This window comes from Ambystoma mexicanum, chromosome 14 (assembly GCF_040938575.1).
Source record: "Ambystoma mexicanum isolate Mex_15411 chromosome 14, UKY_AmexF1_1, whole genome shotgun sequence".
Classification (NCBI taxonomy): domain Eukaryota; kingdom Metazoa; phylum Chordata; class Amphibia; order Caudata; family Ambystomatidae; genus Ambystoma; species Ambystoma mexicanum.
In genome coordinates, this window is record NC_090940.1 from 393,087,128 (window position 1) to 393,110,547 (window position 23,420).

Sequence of the window (23,420 nt, forward strand, 5' to 3'; positions counted from 1 at the left end):
TTGCTCATAGACACCCAAGGGAGTCGACTGGCTTCATCACAACTGCTGGGCAAGCTTTTTTATTACTTTTTTTATTACCGGTCCCACCTAGTCTTCCTCTGGTTTGAACCTCTAGTGTGCATGAGTCTAGGCCCTACTAAGTTCGGACCCAAGTTAACCAGGTTTTAAGCACTCATGCTCAGTAATCTTGCTGTCTCTAATACATCACCTATAACTGTAGCCAACCAAGGGGTCTGTCAGTTTTCCTTTCTCTGCCTCCGTTTGGCTCACTCTAAACTCTCTTCCTTCTCCCCAACCCTCCGATGATTCCCACTCTGTTGCCAGTCTCCAACTCCAATATCAGTCACTCCTTCACATCTCTCTTCCGTCCTGTTTTTTTTTTCTTCCATTGAACCAGATGTCTTTTCCCTCTCCATGGCTGTCCTGCCTTTCTCTCCCTAAATCCTCTCATTAGATGGCTTATAGTTCGATCCTCGTCCTCCAGTAGCTGTTTTCTTTCAAGCTTTCTTTCCTCTTGCCCCACACATCATGTTGTACTCTCTTTCCTCCTACTGGTCTTTCCCTCCTACCTCTCCTCTTTCCTTCCTCCTCCATTTTCTCCTCTCACTCCTCTCCCTGTTACTGCTCTTTTACGGCTACTACTCTCCTTCTGGCTCTCCTCCTCCTCCAAATTCCCACGCTCCCCTATCGGTCCCCCACCCCTCCTTGAATATCCCCCCCCCCCGGTCATAATTTAAACTTAGTGGAGGAATTGTGGGCACAGGTGAAGAGAGGGGCATTGTGCCCTCTTATTGGCTGTGGCCCAATCAGACCATTGTTTTCACATGTTTGACTTTTAGGCCGGGACGCTGCCCAGGTGCAGAAAATGTCAGACTACCATCTTGGAGACAGGTGGGTTTATACCGCCAAGTGCCTGACTCCAACATGCCACAGCTGAGGACCTCCAGTATGGGGTTGTATGTGCTGCTTCTGGGCATCCCTGCTTTTTTCTGGCTGTCAGCTTCTCTTTACTCCCAAAGGTAAGCTTTGCAGCTTAATCGTGGAATGCGCACATGCAGCTTGTAGTACAGGATTTCTTTCCTGTATATAATATGGCTCCCAGCCTCTTATAATCAACTATCAAAGTCCTACACATTTATGTTCATACTGAACTCTTGCATTTGCTAATATTTTGGGACCTACGGAATCTGGAGCAAGCCCTAGGGGATCCACATAATATTCCCTTTGGGTAGACCTCACAGGGCAGGTGCTCGTCCACAACCCACATGGTCGCCTAAACCCCCTTTTATATGCTCCAATATCCGTGACTCATCACAGGTCTACTCTCCTCCAAAAGCTGAAACAACACTTTAATTCAATTAAATCAATGGCAGGTGATGGTAAAACCCAGCTCCAATGCATCCGTCCTCGAAATCACCTGGGAATGGAAAATGCCAATGGGAGAATTTTGTGTTGGGTTCAGAACAAAGTAGAGAGAAATGTCTGTAACCATGCTCTGGCATGAAGTGGAATTGGGGTCCTGTCCTAAACTGTCCTAAATCACCTTTAAGGAAAGGAATTGCATGGCTCTTTGTTGGATCTAAAATATTGCCACTGCTGCCAAATTGAAAACATGGGTTTCTATAAATTGATTGAAAGACTAAAGTCAAAAATTGCCATCAATCTAAACAAAAGAATTAGTAGTTCCTTTCACCTACAGATAGTTTCCATTTGAAAGACAATCATTCTCATTAAAGACCTAAGTGAGAAACCTGAAGGTATCTCACTTAGTAGTCCCCGGGGATCTGTCATCCAGGTAGTCAAGACACATCAGTCGCTATTAAATCCAGTTGCTGGGGGTGGGCCAGTGAGGGAGGTTCACCGGGAGGTAGGGGGGGGTCCTCGGGGAGTGGAAGTGGGGTACCGACGGGTGAGACGCGGTATCATCCTCCTTATACCTTTTCCTCTTCCCACCCTGTAGGATACTCGAACACTCTAACGCCCCCCCCTTTTCCGCACATCACGAAAGACGACGGACAAACACCAAAGCTGTTCACCTGACATGTCCCAACGCCAGGGTCAGGCAAAGTCAGATAATTGATGGGAATCACACACACCTGGCGGCCCTTTCCCTTCCCCACAGGGATAAAAGGTGGAGAACGAGAGCCCAATACGAGAAAGGCAGACCGCACGACGAGAGCTAACTCTGCATGGTAGTTCAAGAGGAACAGAAAGATGGCGCAAATAGAGAGGGTGCCAAGAAGAGAAGTGATGTTGACCTTTCTGACCAAGGCCCATGAAACCTCTGCAGAAGGAATCGTAAAACCGCAAACATTAACCAGCCTGTGTTGTAGCGGATGTCAACGGTACACAGGGTCCTCCTCCGCGGACAACCAAGCCGGGGAGAGATGCTTGGCCCCATGCTACCGGCCTTGACTCCAGAGACAGGAAAAGCCAGGCGGTTCATCACAGCCACTGAGTCGAGGGGAGAGCCAATAAGAAAACGAACTGTGTTGAACGAAAGTACCAAGCGGCTGATTAAAGAAAGTACAAAGAACTGTTAATACACAAGGGGAAATCCAGCATAGAAGAGTCAAGCACCACATGGGTGTTTAATCAGGGAAACTCTGGGCGATTGCCCTGTTGAACTACCGTAACCAGAAGGCCTTGGGATAAAGGCGAGAAGAGGGTCAAAGTGGTCACACAGGGGTCTAGCAAAATCCTCCGTAAAGTCGAATGGCTTTGACCGACAAAGGAAAGTAAAGCTAAGGGAAGTGAATCCTACATCGTAAAGTTGGCAAGAGTGAACCCGACCGAGGGATGCCGATAAAAAGGGGCCAAAGTCTGAAGTCCCAGTGAATAGTGTGTTGACAAGAGTGAACCCGGCAGAGGGATGTCCACAGTGAACTGTTCAAAAAGACATTAAGATGTGTGAGTCAAATAGATATCACAAAGAAGATTGTGTTGAAAGCCATAGTGAACCCAGCGGAGGGAGGCTTTTGCACTCCGGTAGCAACGGGTCCCTCGCTCTACTCAGCGTAGGCCTTTGTTTACTTGCGGCATGGCTACGCCTCTGTGACAACGTTGCAGGTTGCCTTGGTGACGTACATCAGCCATGGCTTCCTTGCTGCAAGTGCATATGCAGTGTCACAGGATGCCTCAGCTGACTTAGCCTGCGCGGCGGCCCATAGGCGGCCAACAGGCTCCGCCTCCTAGACAGCACATGAAGGCTGTACGCCGAAGCAGAACACTGCTTCTAATTGTACCGTCTTTTCCTTTCGTTTACGGCAAGCATCTACTCCTGATATCTGAACTTGGACTGTTTCCAAAGATTCCTACTGCCTACTCCTTATGTTATACTAATCCTCCTGTTGCCGACACGGACTACGTTCCCGGACTGCCTCACCTTACGGCGGCCTTTTTTCTATTCACATACTGCCGACCCCAACATCAGCGCGGACTCCAATCCGCCCAGCGTTCCCTACTCACCTGGCTCTTCCTGCTGCCCGGTAGGGGTAATTCAAGGTGAGTGTTCTGAACAAACATTTATCATTTCACCTGAGCCAACACAGGAACACGTTTCAATCTTATAACTGTCTTGAGGGAGGCCTAAGCACTAATCTCCCGTGCTACACACTACTGGTTTATACGTCAGTGCCTCAGGTCCTCCTGATTTCTTGTTCGCTGCCATCCTGTATTGCATTCTCATTTTGACCATTTGGGCTGCAAAAGAAACAATGACATTCATAATAAACCATACCTGGATACTCTCCCGTGCACGGACGAACGCTCTGCACAAACCCGACACTAGTGGGACCCTCGTGCCGCCCGTGGTAGTTACCTCTACTAACTTCCTGTTTGTTATTTTCTACACATTGTTGTGTTCATAATTCTCGTCCTTACCCAGTACTCTGCTCCAGCCCCAACTGTGGTAAGACTTCATTCTTCCTTTTTCCTTACCTTGATTCTGCTATAGCACTTTTAACTAGGGGGTTACAATGCATCCTTGGGTTCTCCTGGGTCATCCACCCATAGGCTACTCATCCCAATTAAGGTAATACTGGGGAGCTTTTGCGACACGCTGTGCAAGTTCTTTTCCCGCAATTGCTTTAATCTGTTATTTCTTTTACAGCCTGGTTTGGCGGTGCGTGTGTTCCCCCGCTCTTTTGTGTGATTGCCTCCTATCAGCAGAGGGGCATATCATAAAAAAAGAGTTCCCTCAAGTTGAGGAGGCCTAGGTTCTGGGTGAACTACGGCTTACGAGTGGAATCCTGAAGGTCTGCTGCTCTGCCCTTTCCCTTGGATCTACCAAAGAACCGCTTTCCCTAAGGTCCAACCAGAGCAGTGAGTAACAGTCTAACAATCGAGAAGGATCTGAGTCCAGCAGATGGGGATCCAGGGGTGAAGAGCTATCGCCCAAACCCAAGCAGAGACAATCAGAGAAGAACTTTGGAATTTTTGTTGACATTTTTGTTTAATATTTTGGAAGCTCATCAGACCCTCGGAAGCGCGACATTTGAATACCGAAAGACCTGATACTGCTAAAAACCTCTTGTGGATCTGAGCCCAGAAGAGGGGGATACAGGGGTCAAAAGGCATCACCCAACGTGCAAGCAGAAAGGAACTTTTGTTTATTATATTGTTGAAGCATCAAGTCCTTAGAAGCAAGAGACTTTGTAGAAAAGAGACTTAACCACCAAAGGCCCTGATCGCTGAGATCAGAACTGTCGGCTCGTGCTGGCAAAGCTTGAGCGTGTGCTGTGTTCCAGAATCCTACCTTGTCCCGTGCTCAACATGTGGGGAAGGGATGCCCTGACTACCCCATCCTGACTTATTATTTGTGAACACTTCCTTCTTTCTTATGAACATTATCCCACACTATCTTTTGTATTTAGCTTAAGGATTGGCAATAGGTTTTCTTAGTTTAGGCGCTTTTATTTGACACGACACCACAAGGACTGCCTTATTATTATTTGATGGTTGAAGCTTGCTCCCATCTTAGATTTAGGTTTAGATTAGGCGTTTTTCCAACCTACCTATACAGTTTAATAAACACCCTTGAACTGTGATCATTTGTGTGTCTTTACTGTTGTCACCATGAGTTCCTTACACCGACCATAACGCACCAAAGTCTGAGATGCAGTGCAGTAACCATTGTGAGTTAGGTTAATTTACTCGGTGTGGACTGGAGGCTTGATGATTAGATTCTCCAACCAGAAAGCATTCATATATTAATACCTGGAATGCATGATCGATACCTGGAAATATGCATCCCTCAAGCAAGTCTGTAGAAGTTCTATCAACATTGGCTTTGGGCTGTGAATTTAATGGTAAGATCAGCCAGTGAGTTGGGGCAAGTCTTGAAAGATGGTACTGGGTTCTTTTTACTTTCTATCATTGGTTCATATGAACCTCTGGTGGTGAAATAGTAGTATGGCACACTAGTCAACAAGTCTTATGGATCATTTTATCCAGGTAGGGTGAGCTTGTTTTTGGTGTACTTTCAAAGCATAAATGTAGTTTCCTTTCTAAGAGGGTTTTCAAGGAATTTTATTGCATAATGACTTGAGCATTCTCAGGAGAAGCTCGTCAAATGCATGGACCCCAGACGGGTCGAAATTGTTTGCTTGGATTTCGTGAAGAAAAATGGATCAGCCAGCTCCTCATGCATAGGCCCTTTAGCGTGGGATCTCTCGAATGTATACTCTCCCAGAGAATTTCCGCTTAAGCAGTCGAGCGTATTGGTGAAATTCTCACATTTCAGGAATCCTGTCCAAATACTCTGTGAAAATCTTACAGGTTCTTTGAGTCCCGTTTGGCATGTCATGTCCGTAAAAAATAAAGGAGCAATACAGAAGGACCAGCCTTGCAGATCGTGAGATTAGAACCCAAAATTGCAATTTAATGCAGGAGAGATTTTAGCAGCTTAATGGCTAGAGGGAATCCTAAATTTGTAATGCAAAGAATGTCACAAGCGTTACCAGAGAGGTTTTGTCTAGAGGTGGATCTGTACATCCTGTGGTTTTATCCCGACTCTCCCAGCTAATAGGAGTATGCCAAATATATGTGAGAATACTGAAAGGATTGCATGACTGGAAAGGGTTGGAAAATGGAACACTTGCAAAAAGGTCTATAGAAGAGTTGAGATGTGTGCATTGAATACCAGTGATTGAGAGATCAGAACCCATTATTCAGTCCTCCCCAACACCGTCCATTGAAGACACTCTTGCAGGAAAGTTTTCCCATTTCTGATGGGTGCAAATAAAAGGAATAATTCAGTTCAAGAAGATTAGATTTTATAATTCCGATGCCTGTGGCATGCATCAGGCACACAGGACAAATTGGTCTGTGAAAAGTTTCTCATCAGCATATAAGAAGCTAAGGTGTACCTAATGTATGTATGGGGATGGCATGGCAATATGTTTTCTATACAAGAATGTAAGGGTTTTGTCTCCAAGGTGCAGTGTTCATGGGTTTTTGCCAATGAAGCAACATACTTGGAGATCTGTGCATGTTGTGTATCTATATTACATAGAATACAATCATTCTAAAGGTACAAACATTTTAATAATGTTGTTTATAAATATAAAAACCTTCACCCTGCTTGAGGAGAGGCAGTGTAGTTATCAATGGGTGGTCTTCTAAGTTGTTTTATTTTTCATTTTTTTATGTTTTAAATACCTGATCCTAGAAGTGAGATGGAACTTTATAGAGGTAAGAACTGCCTGAATTGATAAAACCTGCTTTTTGGAGTGTTGGTGTGCTCATTATTGAGGTCTCTTTGATCTAATCACTCATAAACAAGCCTTTCACAGTAAATATTTGTTTGCTTTTATTTGTGTGTGATTTCACTGCACGGAAGACCAGATGCTTTCATGTTGGTGTTTTTTATTCATGCCTTGAACATGCCTCTCAACTCATTCTGAAGGTGTCCCCCTCATGGGTCCTATACCTACGATCACATCAGCCGCCTGCTTCCCCATACGCAGTCCAATCGCCTTGCAGCAAACTTGCATCGCTGATCTGAAAGTATGATTCTTCATTGATTGTGTATGATTCTTCATTGATTTTGATGAGATCACCCAAGTAAACATCTGACTTTGCCAAGTTTGGAGAGTCAATGTGTTGAGAGCTATGTTTTAAAGCCACTTTGTATATGAAACAAGACCGCTTGGTGTACAAGTCTAAAACGTTTTGTGAAGTGTTTTCCTTCCTCTGTTCATAGTGAGCTGCTTCAGGACCTGGATGGCTGCGACAATGATCCAGTTGCTGTGGCAAGGTGCTTTGTCGAAAAGGTAAGCACTTGTAAAAATCTTTCCACTTCATTGATTGTGACGTATTATAGCAAAGGGGTTGTAGCAATAAGAATATCCTCATAAACTTGAAAAGCTGGTTCTCAAGATTACAGGAAATGTTCCTGACCATTGCCTGGTTGGGTGACGGAACACACAGCAGGGTACATAGTCAAACATTCCCTCAAAACCTTAAAAGGTACGTTCTTAATACTGGCAATGGTTTCGGTTTCCAGCTCATGAATACATTATTTGATTATGTCCCAATTCAGCAGGGATCTATTTCCCTGAATCATTACTCTTAAGGTTTCCATTCAGCGTCACAAAGCTTCTAACATTCCCCTTGTTGTTCTTTCTTTGCCTTCCAAATTCAGTGGAAATATGTCCTAAATGCAATATCCCACTTCCAAATGTAAAAAGCCAGTAGAGCAGTGTTCTGGTCTCATATTCTTATTATACAAGTGAATGTTTGTCCCGTTAGAATTCTGTTTTTGGGAACTCGTGGTCTGGCTTGCCCATAAGAAATGTTCTACACGAGTGACGAGATTTCACTTTCATGTGATTTAAGGACTTGCATATGAAATGTGTAGCTGCTACAAGTTATAGTGTGGCACAGTTGACATTGTTGACCATAGCTTACTTTGTTCCACATGCTTCCAATGTCCGTCTAGCCCAGGAGCCGAGAGACCTCTCGCCACTAACACACACACTGTTATAGAGACCAAACTCTAAGGATGCTTAGCGCCAGTTTCTTACTTCCCACTGCAGCAGTCTTCCTCTTTATTAGCCCAGGAAGAAAAGGCTGAGCCTGGCCTACAGTATCTCAGTTGGTGGCCTGCGGGTTTCACACACCTCTTCTAGTGGATGGCGAGGGTGCAGATCTTTTGTAGATGGGCAGTACTGATACAGTACAGAAGATCTAACGAGAGAAACCGATGTTTGACTGTGGTTTACTACATGGCTAATTTTCAATTCTTCTTCCTGCCACTTTTTAAATGGCCAATCTGGCTCAAAGCTTTGTCGGTGGCTGTCTGGTAAACAAGCACTCTCTTCTCATCAAACTTTGTCTTTTCACGTCCTGCAATAAGTTAAAGATCTTTATTTTCAGAAAATACTTACTGCCAGCACAAACGCACCACATCTGATCGCGCTCTCTTGCGTACACATACCTGTACTACTGCTAAACACAAGAATCTGATTACATTACCCTGAACACACAAACCTAAAATGTTATTACACCTGGGGGCAAGGTTGAACTATTTTGTTGGTGGTCACTGATGTACTGTTACGATCAACAGCAATGCTATCTGCCCTTAACAGCTGAATAGCGTGCTGCTCCTCCAGCAATGGTTTTGAAATGTAACTTAGCAGGATTTTCTATTGCTATTATATTTTTTATCCAATTACGGTAAAGTCTACAATGAAGGTAAACGCAAATCAACACTAGCAAACAAATATTTGTATTTTGGAACTAGTAAGCATATTCTTTACAAAGCTGACATACAAGTCAAAGCTTGCTAAGTGCAGGTGGCTAAATATCAAGATTTGGAAAAGAGGGGTCCTCATTACATATGGCTAGCTAACAGGCCAGCCCCCTTAGAGAAACCAATAAGGTGGCCATAGCTGTCCTTTCAACTGATTGGCAGCATGCTGGCTATTTTCTATTTTCTGAATAGCACTAACCGTGAACATTGTTTTTTTTTTTAATACAGACGTTTATATTTACAGACTCTTGTTGAAATGTTTTTCTTTGCTTGCAGAGCCACTACTTTGATATTTACACCCAGTACTGCACCAATTATCCGAAGTAAGTAAAATAGAGTGAGTAATCGTTTTTACAGCAGCAATACAAAATGCACGCTGGAAATGATTGAGCAGTGGGAGGGTGTGGATGATTATGAAAGCATGCCTCAACAGGAGCAAGGGAGGCAGATGAAGACGGGTGTTGGGGAAAGCTGACGTGAATGTACCTCTGGCTTCAGTGCTTTATGAGCATGTTCTGCATTGCCAATAGGGGATGAGTAGTAGGAGGTTATGATGCTAAGGTGTTTCGCGTACACAGAGAGCTTTGTTATGCTTGTTGAGTTATGCCATCTCCCAATCCCGTGATATGTGATTTGTGTGTTATTTGAAAATGACTTTTATTTTACCATGTTGAAGGCAGCTGTTACTTTTAATAACATTCAGCCATTCTTTGATTTCTATTTTACATGTGCAATATGGCATCAGTGCGTCTACAATGAGATCCTGTCTTTGGAGCAAGAGAACTGTGCTTGCATGCCATGAAATATAGGCACATGTTTGTGCACTCTTCCTGATGGACAGTATGGTCTGTGAATAATCCCAGGGTATTGTCACTGCTTCCATGGGGGTGGCCCCTTTCCATGAGGCCAGGGAGGTGAGGCTGCCACCCGATAGTCGTCCCTCCCCCCACCCTAAGGGTGGCACTCAGTGGGTGGATCTCATGGAGATAGAGACCCTTCATGGGACCAGTGATGATGGCCCTGGGAGAACACAGTATTCACTTGACTCTCTTTTGCTCCCACTCTCCTTATCCCCCACTCAGGCCCCTCTGGTGCCCCATGCCTCTCTGTTATAATAAAGTAGAATGTCTTATTTACAATACTGGGATTAGGAAGAGGGAAGCTTACCCAAACTTAATACCAAATACCACAATACCACTGAGACTAAGAAGAGGGAACAAGGAGGCAAAAGCCCACTGTGGAAACAAAACGTGTGGTACAGTTGTCAAGAGGCAGCCCCAATCATAAAAAGGAAAGGAGGACTCCGTGATAGGTCGATCCAGCCCTGGAGGAGCAAGGAACGAGATGCTTGTTCTGTGGCAGAGGAACCGAAGGCTGGAAACCGAGGCACGGAGAGTCGTGACGGTCCGAGAGGTCCCAGCTAGGTGGACCTGGGCGGTGGCAATGAGAGGGGAGGCCAGACTGGCGAAATATAACCAAGAACAAGAGCAGACGGAGACGTGAGGAACATTCCAGAGCTGCAGAGCCGCAAAGGAGAGAAGGCAGAGCGCGGCAGCAGCAGAGAAGCTCCACTCCACTATGGAAAGGGTCGGACGGGTTGTTGGGGCATTGAGGTAGATGGAAACACTGAAAAGCCTTGTAAGCACGTCCCGAAAAACCTAAAGGGATAAAATTGTATAACTTGATAAGTCACAGAAACCTATCGTGTAAAGCCCAGAGGGATAGAAAAGGAATCGTGCAACATAGTGCAAACTTTGTAAACCAGATAACCAAATCCAAAATGGTGCTGACACGAACATTAAGTGGCATAGAACCTGCCAGGAGAGGGTATACCAGGCCTGTCCAAGTTGACACTAGGTAAAACGGTGACAGGGGTCCCACAGAAGCAGACAAATAGGGTCTGGGACCTGTATGAAATCGGGGAAGCCCCGCCAATGTGCAACAGGGTCTGGGACCCAAATGGAGACCAGCAAAGAGCATCAAAAAAAAGTATGAGGGTTGAACACCCACCTCAAGGCAGAGACACGCAGAACCAGTGGGCTGCAACCCAGAAAGGCGGGGAGTTCCCAAGAAAGAATAAGCAGATAAAATAGGGAAACCAGTGGAACAGCAAATATCTTTGGAACATAAGCATGATGAAACTCTTTCAGACAGGTTTGTGAGCCTGAGTTGGGACACCATTGGGAAAGTCTACAGTCTGGTCTTGCAGGTTAGAGAACCAGTCCTGATAAAAGACTGAGAAAGTTCAACTGTGAATCATAAACCAAGGAAGAGGTTCCCTCCAGAAAACTGGTGAACCGTGTATTGTTTTCAGACATCGTTTTGTTAAAGAGAGGTTCCTTTCGGGAGAGGGGAGAACTTGTTTTGTTTATATGTAGAACAAGAACAGAGGTTTTTCCCAGAAAAGAGGAACTGTTTTCTTTTTAGCTGAACATTTAAACTGTGAATAGTTCACGCCCAGTTCTTGGTGAAAAGAATATGTAGTTGAGTCTACATCCAGAACGAGAGGGACCTCCTTCTGGGTTAATGAGGTATCCAGTTTCCATTTTTTCGTTTATAAGTGTAAGGGACGGAAAAAGGTTTAGACACAGGACGGTGGAAATTTACTTTACGGACATCCTGATTAGGTCCTTAGTATTTTTGTTGAGGTAGGGCAACCCCTTATAGAAAGTAGGGCGAAAAAGGCTTTTCATTTATTATTTAAAAAATGTCTAAACCGACCAATATGCCACCTCTGTGTCAGACTCGTACTTCTGAACCCTTACAGGTCATATTGGCTGTTAAAATCGAAAATGTATTTGACATATGAAAGTTTGAAAACAATGCTTTGGAAACTAACACAAGTTGAATAACCAAAAAAAGAATATCCAAAGAAATGTAACCATTGTTAAAAATATTGGGCAAAGAGATCATACCGTTTCGTGGAGGGGGGGGATGCACGGCTGCCAAAACCTTTGTATTTTTATTATTTATTTATTTTAATTACACAAAAGGGCAGAATGATGCCTAGTTTTGTGGAAAGGAAAAGGTATGATCTGCTTGGCAGAAGTAGTTGTCCCCCCCATCATAATGCCAAAATCTGTAACTGCAAGGTGGGGAACATGATGGAACACATGATGGAGGATGTCGGGGAAGTATGCGGAAGGAAAACAAATTAAGTATATACTTACATTTGTACGTTTTAAAGGCATAGCAGTGCACCGTGTAGAAAAAAGGTTTTAGTTTGAACTTTAGTTTCCAAGATTTAATTTGAAATCTTTGGTGTTTCAAACATTATTGGCATGGGAGTGGGCATCACCCAGCCAGAAGGATGCATTATGTACTGTAACAGATGAGGGCAGGATAAGCATTTCGATCCCACTGTTATTGACAGGCTTAGGACCGGCTTTTGTACTGTAGCTTATTTTCTTTTCCCACCTCGTTGTTATCGCAATTGAAACTTCCCCAATTGAAGCTGCTGTTCACTTTTTACACATTACAGTAACTTGCTTATTGTTGACCTTTCCAAGCCCTCACTTTCTTGCTTAATTCACTTACTGATTCGTTCATTTTGGCATTTGTATAGTTCCTTTCACCATAATTATGGTCCCAACGTGATTGTTGATTGAATGCCCTCGGAGGGACCAGAGTCCACAGTTAGGAAAATTGGGAGGTGCTATTATGTGTGTGTGCATTTCAGGCATTAAAGTTATGTGAGGGTGGCCAAGACCCTGTTTGTCACCCATGTCTGAATGGCGTGTGAATGGGCGCAGCAGAGGTAAACTAGGAACTAAACAGGATGGCTTGCGTTTATGGAGATGAAGAACTGTGTGGGAAGCTACAGTTCGAATTTTTGTCGTTGAAGGTAGCTTGATTCTTATGGCACAGGTGTTGTGCAATAGTGTTTGTATTATATGTGAGTGCAGGGTGTGTGGAATGAGCCAGTCCCTTCCGCTAAATTATGAAGGTGCAGTGTGTGAGAGGAGAAATGTGTTCACTGTACAAACAAAAATGCTCCTGCTCTCTGTGAGGGGCACAGAACCTTCATTTGTCTAATGCTTCATTCTGCTCCTCTTCTCCAGGACTTGCGCTGGGTGCAAGGTGCTTGCTTCCTCTGTGCCCTACGCAAGGTGCATTGTGTGTAGTTGGCAGAGCTTTCACAGACATGCCCAAGTGATACATGTATAATCTGATTTCGATTCTGTCAAATAACATTTTGTTTAAAAGGTCAGATGATCCCTCCCTCAGCCGTGAAGATTCATCAGTGTTTTTATGCATAGTCCAGGTTCTCAACTTTTATAGTTACTAATTAAGAAATTGACAAATCAGACCACACCACAAGGCACTTTTACTGTATCATTTGTAAAGGCAATCTGACATACTGATTGTTGATTGTTCGCAGGATGTTAATGATACCTCACATAATTAAACGAAAACATATGCATGCCATGTTCAGCAAGTGAAGCTTTTCACTCTTTTTCCTACTTCTCCAGCATTGGATCTTTCATGGATTTGCATGCTTAGAATATTCTCTGTCATCAGGTTGGGAATCCTCGTTTACCAAGTTAATAGATGATATTAAACAGAACAAAATAGCTCTGTTTTGTAATCTGTGTCCTTTTGGGTTTATTCTGTCTCAGCCAATAGGTCATTCAGCATGTAGCCCCATCCTGAAGGCCATCTTCAGATTCTAACTGCACATCATGCTGAGGAGTTCTTGACTTTTTCTCCTGAAAGAAAACCTATATTCAGATTTTAAAAAAGATTTCTTCATCTACAATCTTCACCATCCACCCAAAACAGATATGTTCTTGTTCAGTATGGAAGAGAGGTCTTAAAAATTGCTTTTTAAATCCTGTGAGACTTGTGGCTTTAAAAATGTGTATGAAGGGGACAGGCATGATGAATGCATATATTGCGTCTACCCCAATCGCACCACTGAAGACTGCAAAATTTGTCACAGCTTCAGCGCTAATGGACAGCCACAGACGTCTAGTTTGTTGACCCAATGAGGGCAAGTAACCCCATCTGAAGCGGAGTCCTCCAAGAACGTGGCAGTAAGGCCCCATCTGAAGCCCTTGCACCAACAAAGGACTGGATAAGAGGAGAGACCTTTAGTTTTAGTTTCCTAGGAAGGGAAACTCTGATTTGAATGGGGTCAGAAAGGCCTTTATTGTACCTCGTTCCTTTAATAAAAATGTTGGTTGTGGAAAGTATTGCAACTTTGTGTCTGCCTCTCATTTCTGACCCCTCACAGTACACACATCTCACAGACGGTTCCTAAGGTTTGCCGTAGGAAACTACTGTTAAGTAGTGTATAAGCGCGTTATAAATGCCATATCATGGATTTCTGAACTCTGACCTAGTGGGCAGAGGTTCAGAAGGATAGGCTAGTTTCTTGGAACAGGGTAACCTTCTGGACAAGCCAGACCAATCAAGGTAGCGTTGGCGGCGGTCAAGACTAGGTCTGAGGAGGGGTGAGGGTGATCAAAAGTCCACAATGAGCACAAACATTAAACAACACCACACATTACTCTCAGGTGTATATATCAAAAATATATATAGATTTATTAAAGGCCTTTTAAATCAACCACAAGGTGAAACCACAGCAATATTAACAATATTACCACAGCACTATACTAGGAAACATATATACAGTAACTATTGGCCTAAAGGAATATTAAACAAGGGCAGATCCACAACCCTTAACAGAAGAGGGTCAGACAGTGCAAATATACTTTAGGCAATCCTTCGAGTCTCAACCCTAACTAATAGACAGTCCAATCCCTAGGAAATCTGGAGCCTTTTGCTCAAAAGTACATTCAGTGAGACAGAACTCGAGCGTGCGTTAAAGTACACAAGAGGTCTCTTCAAGGGGCTGTAGTGTCACAGGAAGGGGGGTAAGGCGATGAAGAAGAGAGTTCCACTATTCAAGGAGGGTCTCCACAAGGGCGCAGTGCTATTTCCAGGAATTGGGAATAGGATGGTAGCACAGGCTACCCTAACAAAGGAGAGTGGCCCTTGGGGTACACTTGTGCGTAAACGTCTATGGATGCGCCAGGATCCACCGGTAAGTGATGCAAGTACTCACCAACCTTCGATGCACTCCGGACCAAACTTCGCCAGTCAAGTCCTGTTCACTATCAGGTTCAAATCCAGCAGTTGCACGTCTCTTGGGCTTTCAGGGGCTTGCGTTCCAGGACCTCAGTCCGTGGCGGGATCATGACGATTTCTCCAGAATTGGATCTTTCATGGATTCACATGCTTAGAATATTCCCCGTCGTCAGGCTGGGAATCCCCGGTACATTATATAGACCCTTTCCCGTAGGAAAACTTTTTCGACGCTTATGCGTCCTATCCACCTCGTTTTGTATCATGCGTGCCCGCAACGTCAGGACGTCATGATATAAATACAGGACCCGCCCCCGCGCTCCCTCAGATTTCAACCGTCTTTCAAAGTAGTGGGATCCTCGTGTTACTACTAGTGAAAACTAGGTTGTTTTTTCTGTTTCGCTTCGGCGAAGTTCAAATTCTGGAGAATTATGTCTGGAAAAGCGTTATTTCGCCCGTGTGCAACATGTGGCCTCAAAAAAGTTTATGAAGGAGACGGCCACATGGACTGTATCTACTGTCTCCACCCGCACCACACGGCGGATACATGTGAGATATGCCAGGGTTTCTCCCAAAAAACCCTTAAGGACCGTAAAAGAAGGCTGGTCGACTGGCTTAATGACGGAGCGGGTGCCTACCCGGCTTCGGAAGTTGGCTCCACGGCCTCCAGGAGCAAGTCGGAGCCTCCATCAAAAAAGGTGCGGCCAGCGGAAATTCGCACTGAGGACAAGCATAAGGGGAAACATGCTGGATCTTCCTCATCACATAAAAAGCCCTCCTCCTCATCATCTAAGACGGAGAGGCTAGCGCTGTCAAAATCCTCCTCAGGGGACCGTCCCAGGTCTTCCATAAGTCGAGATGCTTCAGCCGGGAAATCGGCATCGAAATCGACGACGAAGTCTAAGGGCTCGACGACGACGACGACGACGGGCTCGTCGACCTCGGTGTCATTGACGATGCCTATTACCGTTCAGGCAGCAGCGGTTGGGATTCCTTCGTCAACGGAGACTCAGTCTATGGCTTGGCTGCCAGAGGTCTATGACCCGATCCCCCCGGAGGTCTTACTGCAGCCAGACACGGCCTGCTCGGCGGAAGGAGAAGGTGACACGGTTCTGCAGCCATCGGATTTAGGCTTACGGCCTTCCACGTCGGCGACGACGACGAGTGCGAGCGGGGGTATGGTACCTATATCATCCACGTTACTGACCCCCCAGACGGTTTTGTCTCTGGATGTGCTTAATATTCTTCAGAAGCTCCTGCAACGGCTGGATACGCAGTTCCCTCAACCTGGGACGTCATTGTCACTTTTTTCTGTACCTTCTGTCGACGAGCAAACTTGTACGGCTCGCTCGACGACTAAACACCCATCGGCTCCCCAGGTGGTAAAAGATCGTCCTCGAGCTCAGGAGGAGGGTGAGTTGTCGGAGTCCGACTCTATACTGGGTGACTCGGGTTCAGACATCTCCCTGTCACCGTCGAGGGACCCAACATGGAATTCGGATGTAGAGTTAGAGTCTACGAGGAGTCAGACACAGCCATCTCCCCCGGATGATGTGGGAGCCTTCCATGCAATGATGGGAAAAGCTTGTTCCGAGTTCGGCTTGATTCCTGAGGAGCAGAAGAAAGACTGTTTCCTTTTTGACCACATGGGTCAAAGGAGAAAATCGGTATTTGCCATCCCAATCCTGGACCACGTGTGGCAAGAAGGTCTCAAGACGATGCGCCATCCGTTCTCGGAGCCAGCCATGAAAGGACGGATCGAGAAAAAGTTTAAAGCTCCGGAGTCCACTCCAAAATGTCTAACATCACAGCCTCTGTCTGACTCGGTGGTGTCGGCGGCAGCGGCTAGGAAGGCCAGGGTGCAGCAAAAATGTTCAACGCCACCGGAAAGCGAGGCTAGGAGGCAGGACGCCTTTGGAAAAAAGGTGCTCTCGGTCGGAGCGACGACAGTAAGAGCAGCCAATTCCTTAGCGATCGTGTCACGATATGATAGAGAAATGTGGCACAAACTAGCCCCTATCCTAGAACACCTGCCAGACGAACACCGGAAAGCAGCTATGTTACTGGTGCGGGATGGTGAAGAGGCCTCGAACCACGCTATTAATATCGCAGTTGACCTAGCAGAGTCTGGTTTCAAACAAATCAACCATGGAGTAGTGCTTCGTCGACAAGCGTGGCTCAAATGTACTACTTTCCGTCCTGAAGTCCAGTACAAAGTCCTTGACATGCCATGCGAAGGGGAACACCTGTTTGGCGAAAAGGTTGATGAAGCGCTGAAAGGGATGAAAGAAGACACGGATACTGCTAGGTCCCTCGGCGCCCTTCAAACGGGTAGAAACTTTCGCTCTTTTCGCCCCTTCAGGGGTGCTTCTGGAAACTCCCGCTTTGGAGCCTCGAGGGACCGTGGATTTAACAGGCCCTCGTACTCTTCACAAGGGTTCAGACGAGCGTCCCAGTCGGCACGTAGAAGCAGGGACTATCAAGCCTCCAGGCGGCGAGGCTCGGGTCCGTCGTCAACGAAGAACAAGCAAACCAGCAACCAATGACGGCCTTTGGAACGTCCTGGGGGGTCGAGTCTCTCATCACTTCGACCGATGGAAATGCATCACCACAGATCGATGGGTTCTAGACACGATTCGCATGGGTCATGCGCTACAATTCAAAAACAAGCCTCCGCGTCTTCCTCCTTTATTCTCGACACAGCCCCACCTCCGAATCCTACGACAAGAGGCGGCGCTTATGTTGCCAAAAGGGGCGGTAGAGAGAGTTCCTGTGGCACAGGAAGGACAAGGAGTTTATTCCAGGTTCTTCGTCGTCAAGAAGCCAAACGGCAAATGGAGGCCCATTCTCGACCTGAGGGTACTCAACAAGTGGCTAAAGAGCCTAAAATTCAAAATGCTAAAGCTCCAAGAGGTTATCAGGTCGGTGCAACCCATGGATTATCTATCATCACTAGACCTTCAAGATGCTTATTTTCACATTCCAATACGCCCACGACACAGGAGATATTTAAGGTTCGTCGTCGGGAGAAAGCATTTTCAGTTCAAGGTCCTCCCGTTCGGGCTCAAGTCCTCCCCCAGGACGTTCACCAAGTGCTTGGCCCCTATAGCGGCCCATTTAAGAAAGGATGGTCACCATGTCTATCCATATCTAGAAGACTGGCTGGTCAGAGGTTCGTCCAAGGAACAAACACGAGACAGTCTAAGGGCCACAATGTCCCTCTTACAGGAACTGGGCTTCGCAATAAACTTCAACAAGTCCTCCGTAGAGCCTCTGAGGACCTTGGTCTTTCTAGGAGCGGAGTTTCATACACAGACAAGCCTGGTGAGACCATCCAGCGAAAGAATTCAGAAACTTCAAAGCAAGGCGTCGGAATGGAGAGGCGGTACCAAGGTTTCAGTGCGCAAGTACATGTCCCTGCTAGGGACCATGTCGTCCTGCATTCCGTTGATAAACAACTGCCGTCTGTTTATGAGACCTTGCCAGGAATTTCTAGCGGACCGTTGGGCGCAGAGCCGAGGTCGCTGGTCCGACAGACTGGTCGTCGACGAACAACTAGTTCAAGCACTCTACTGGTGGAGAGTGTCTACTCATCTAACAAAAGGAATGCCTCTACTGGAACCAGAGTTCCAAAAGACGGTGGTGACGGATGCATTGCTAAGCGGATGGGGAGCTCATCTGGACACGTTACAGGTACAAGGCCAGTGGTCGTTGCAGGAGTCCTCCCTGCATATCAACCTGCTAGAACTGAGAGCAGTGCGATGGGCTCTGAAATCTTTTCTTCCTCAACTGAGGGACTCGGTGGTGCATGTCATGACGGACAACACCACTACGATGTTCTACTTGAGGAAACAAGGAGGGACACGGTCCAGGTCCCTATCGACGGAGGCACAGAAAATCTGGCATTGGGCCCTGCAACACAACATGCAAATCTTAGCGTTCCACCTACCAGGCGTGAGAAACGTGGAAGCCGATGCCCTCAGCAGAGAAATGAACGAAGTTCACGAATGGGTGCTGAACGACCAACAACTACAACAAGTATTCAAGAAATGGGGACACCCTTCCATAGACTTGTTTGCGACGAAGAACAACAGGAAATGCCATCAGTACGCAAGCAGATGGCCTCAGCAGGGCTCACTGGGGGATAGTTCTCCTTCCCATGGACGAACAAATTCCTATACGCATTCCCTCCATTTCCCCTTGTACGGAGGATGTTGCAATGGATCCTCAGGTACCCATGTCGGGTAATTCTGGTGGCCCCGTACTGGTCCAGACAGGTGTGGTTTTCAGACCTGCTACACTTAGCGGTGGCGGAACCGATGAGATTCCAGAAGACCCCCGACCTTCTGTCTCGACAGGAGGGTGTCGTTTGGCATCACGACCCAGACAGCCTCAAGTTGACGTCCTGGCTCCTGACTTCGCCGAATTTGGTCGGCTAACGATTCCGGAGGACTGTCGGCGTATCCTGCAAGCGGCAAGAGCACCTTCCACAAACGCCTCATACGCGTACAAATGGAGAAGTTTCTGTCAATGGTGTGAGGATCAACCAGGTTTGGCCCCGCAATCGATTAAGCCGGAACAGCTCCTTCCATACTTGCTGTTCTTAGCTCAAAAGGGCCTGTCGGTATCGTCAATAAAAGTACACCTAGCAGCCATTTCCAGGTTTACTCGTCAACGACATTCGGCACCATTGTTCAGCGACCGCCTGATTAAGCACTTCCTTAAAGGCCTCTTTCGGAGTTTCCCTCCAGAGAAGAAATTTCCGCCGGAGTGGAGCCTCAATCTGGTCTTAACGTCTCTTATGAAGCCTCCTTTTGAGCCAATGTCATCATCGTCTTTAAAGTTTCTGTCGTGGAAATTGGCCTTCCTGGTGGCCATCACTTCAGCCCGACGTATTTCAGAAGTTCAGGCTCTAATGGTAGACCCACCATACTTACGATTTTTCAAGAACAAGGTAGTCCTAGCCTGATGCCTCCGGGCCTGTTGGTTTGCGCGTTATAAATAAAATACAAATACTAACCCGCAGTTCATACCAAAAGCTCCTTCGGTGTTCCATAAACACTCCTCTATTGTGTTGCCTACGTTTTTTCCGGAGCCATGCTCGGGAGCGGAGCGCATGCTACACACATTGGATGTAAAAAGGGCTCTCAAGTTCTATCTTCATCGTACGCAACCGTTCAGAGAAACGAGACAGCTGTTCGTGGCCTATGGTTTGGGGGCTAAAGGAAAAGCCATTTCGAAGCAAGGACTGTCAAGATGGGTGTCATCTACCATTTCGTACTGCCATTCCAGGGCAGGGAAGCCTCTTCTACGACGGCCAAGAGCTCATTCAACTAGAGCAGCGGCATCGTCGACGGCACTGTGGGCCGGAGTCCCTCTGGGGGACATCTGCATGGCGGCTACCTGGGCGGCTACACACACCTTTATCCGCCATTACTGCCTGTCGCAGCAACATGCCGAAGATACCCGGATGGGACAGGCGGTGCTTCGACACCTATTCCAATAAGGTAAGTCCCGGCTGAGGGGTCGCATCCTATGGAATTTATGACTGTATGTGGTTCGTTTTCCTATGTTAATGATTACTGATGTATACATGATCATAGGGAACGGCCTTGGCGAAGAAAGTATATGGGTTTGCATGCACGCCTCCTCTTTGGGGGTGGTACTGCTATGTAATCTATTCTAAGCATGTGAATCCATGAAAGATCCAATGCTGGAGAAGGGAATAGTTTCTTACCTGTAACTCCATTTCTCCAGCATTGGTATCTTTCATGGATTCACATGCGCCCACCTGCCTCCCCTGAATATGCAAACCGGTTCCCCCACTACTTTGGGGGCCGAAATCTGAGGGAGTGCAGGGGCGGGTCCTGTATTTATATCATGACGTCCTGACGTTGCGGGCACGCATGATACAAAACGAGGTGGATAGGACGCATAAGCGTCGAAAAAGTTTTCCTACGGGAAAGGGTTTATATAATGTACTGGGGATTCCCAGCCTGACGACGGGGAATATTCTAAGCATGTGAATCCATGAAAGATACCAATGCTGGAGAAATGGAGTTACAGGTAAGAAACTATTCCCTTCTTCGCTTCTGTTGAAGGGATCTGGCCAGTTCCACTGCAGCTCGCCTTAGGGCACAGGTTTGGACAGCAGCAAGGCACCCACGAAGCTCGTCACAACGGGGCGAGACAGGTACCGCGTATGCTCTGGTTCAGGCAGACTCTCCTAATTCCAGACCTAGGAATGCTACGTGTACGAAACTCGGCGGGAGAGTGCCTTCTATCAAGAATTTATGGTTCCCAAAGTCTCAAGTTGAAACTCTTGGCGGCATTTCCAAGGCAAAGGTCCGCTATGAGCTGGTCAGTTCAATGGGCAGTCCAGGAACACTTCCGAAAAGGCTTGTTTGCAGGTTAAGCAGGAGGTGCCGAGAGTAGTTGATCCCACTACTCCAACAGGTCGAAGCGCCCTTGCAGGCCTTCGGTGAACAATGAGAAACAGGGGCTCCAATGGGACAACAGCTGGGTCAGGGTGCCAAACCTTCCAGCGGGTCCCCAGCGGTTCCACGGATCTGCTTCTTCGGTTCGGGATACTTCAGTGTGAACTTAGAAGATCGACCTGGAATGGGTGTAGAGTGCCTTCTAAAGTCTCCTTCGTGCCAAAATGAAGAGCAACCAATGGGAGATCTACTCACATTCAGCCTTCCCAGACGTGGACCAATCGCGGACCACGGTGGTCCCAGTCATCCCAGCACACTAGACATCCTGGCACCCAGGAGGTGTACTGGAATTAGACAGCCCCAGCGCACACACACAAGGCATGCAGAAGCCTGCGGAAGCTTCAGTTTGTGCGGGGGTCTGCATGACCAAATAAGGAATGTCCTGGGTATGCTCGACCTGGGGAAGGCAAAGGGACAAAATGGCCGAAGGACAGAACAAAGGACTTTGTGGCATGGCCATTTAAACACTGGCCACTGTCTTGGGCCCAATGCGGTAAATGCGGTTTGGACCATAGAAAAGAGTCAAAAATGCTTTAATAGTAACTGCCGCCACCAGCTCTGTCCTGGACACACTTGTACATTCACCACAAATCCTTCGAGGGTGTCTAGGGCCTTAAAATTGAAAAAGAGACCCCAGCACACTGTACTGTAAGGTACATTGTGCACTGATAACATGTTACCAACAAATGGCAACAAAGGGAAAGACTAAGGGAAACAGTCTCCCAGTAATGACAGTCTGAAGGGCATGTCAGTTGCCTCATACCAATATGAGCAAAAGCCAGCGGGGTACAGCAGAAGGCTGGGCTCCACTGGTAAAAGTCAGGCTAGCATGGTCAGACAAAAGCAAAAAGTTGGGGGTTCACAACTGGAGGGTAAATTACCCATAAATGGAAATCTTTCACCAGTCTGTGCACAGAGAACATCCATAAAGTGTCTTGCACCAGTGGCAGCCTTCCTGTGGAGGAGGGGCTATCCCTTATACCCATACCTAGATGATTGGTTAATAAGAGGAACCACAAAACAGGAGGCGACTCAGGCCCTACATCATACAATGCGGAAGCACCTGGGATTTTCCATCAATTACACCAAGTCCTGCATAGTGCCCTCCAACATTATAGTCTTCTTAGGGGCAGAGTTCTCTACCATAAACTTGCTTATCCAGCCATCAAATGAGAGCAGAGTCCATTTCTCGACTACTGACAGCTTTTCAACCAAACAAATGCCTTTCAGTTCAGAAGTGCATGCAGCTGTTGGGAACCATGTCATCATGCATTCTTCTCATCCCCCATTGCAGGTTGTGCATGAGACTATTGCAGGAATTCCTGGCAGACAGTTGCTCCCAAATAAACAGAATGTGGCACGACAAGGAGCGAGTCACAAGTGCTTCTAGCCCACTAGCTGCGGTGGTGATTTAACCCCCATCATGTAACATGGGGAATGCCCATCCAAGACGTTCCACATCGATACACGCTGGTAACAGCCGCGTTCCTCACAGGTTGGGGCGTGCACTTGGGCGAGTTGTGCACAAAGGGGCAGTGGATGGACAAAGAAGCACAGTTGCATATAAACGTCCTGAAGTTAAAAGCTGTAGCATGAGCACTACATTCCTTTCAACCAGTGCTCGAAGAATCTGTGGTAAGACTGACTGACAATACCAGGCATTGTACTATATAATGAAACAATGTGGTACCAGGTCCAGAACTTTGTCAGAAAAACACTAACACTGTAGCACTGGGTGAACAACAACTACGTTGCACAGCAGGCTTTTCACCTACCAGGGACAGGGAAATACGATTGCAGGTAATCTGAGCAGGGCAACAGACCAATGTTACGAATAGCAGTTGTCCGACAAACGGCTAACATGGGTGTTCAAACAATGGGGCACACTCACAATAGACCTCTTCGCAACGGACCAATGCAAAATGCCAGTTTTGCCAGCAGTTACCCGCAAAAGGGCTCACAAGAAGATGTGTTCATGCTGTCCTGGAATTGTTTGCGCATGCTTCCCCACCAATCCCAGTGATCTGCAGAGTGATCCAGATGATGTCGATGTATCTCTTTGGACGATTCCCAGGATC

The 23,420-nt window shown here is 46.6% G+C and overlaps 1 protein-coding gene across 1 annotated transcript in view; it reads left to right on the plus strand.

Moving 5' to 3' along the window:
* The window catches only part of PLEKHG3 (pleckstrin homology and RhoGEF domain containing G3), a 352,319-nt gene that overhangs the window by 93,635 nt on the left and 235,264 nt on the right, over nucleotides 1-23,420 (plus strand). Inside the window, exons 4-5 of the mRNA XM_069638314.1 lie at nucleotides 7,205-7,274; nucleotides 9,032-9,078. Coding sequence (XP_069494415.1) covers nucleotides 7,205-7,274; nucleotides 9,032-9,078 — 117 coding nt within the window. The remainder of the gene's footprint in view (nucleotides 1-7,204; nucleotides 7,275-9,031; nucleotides 9,079-23,420) is intronic.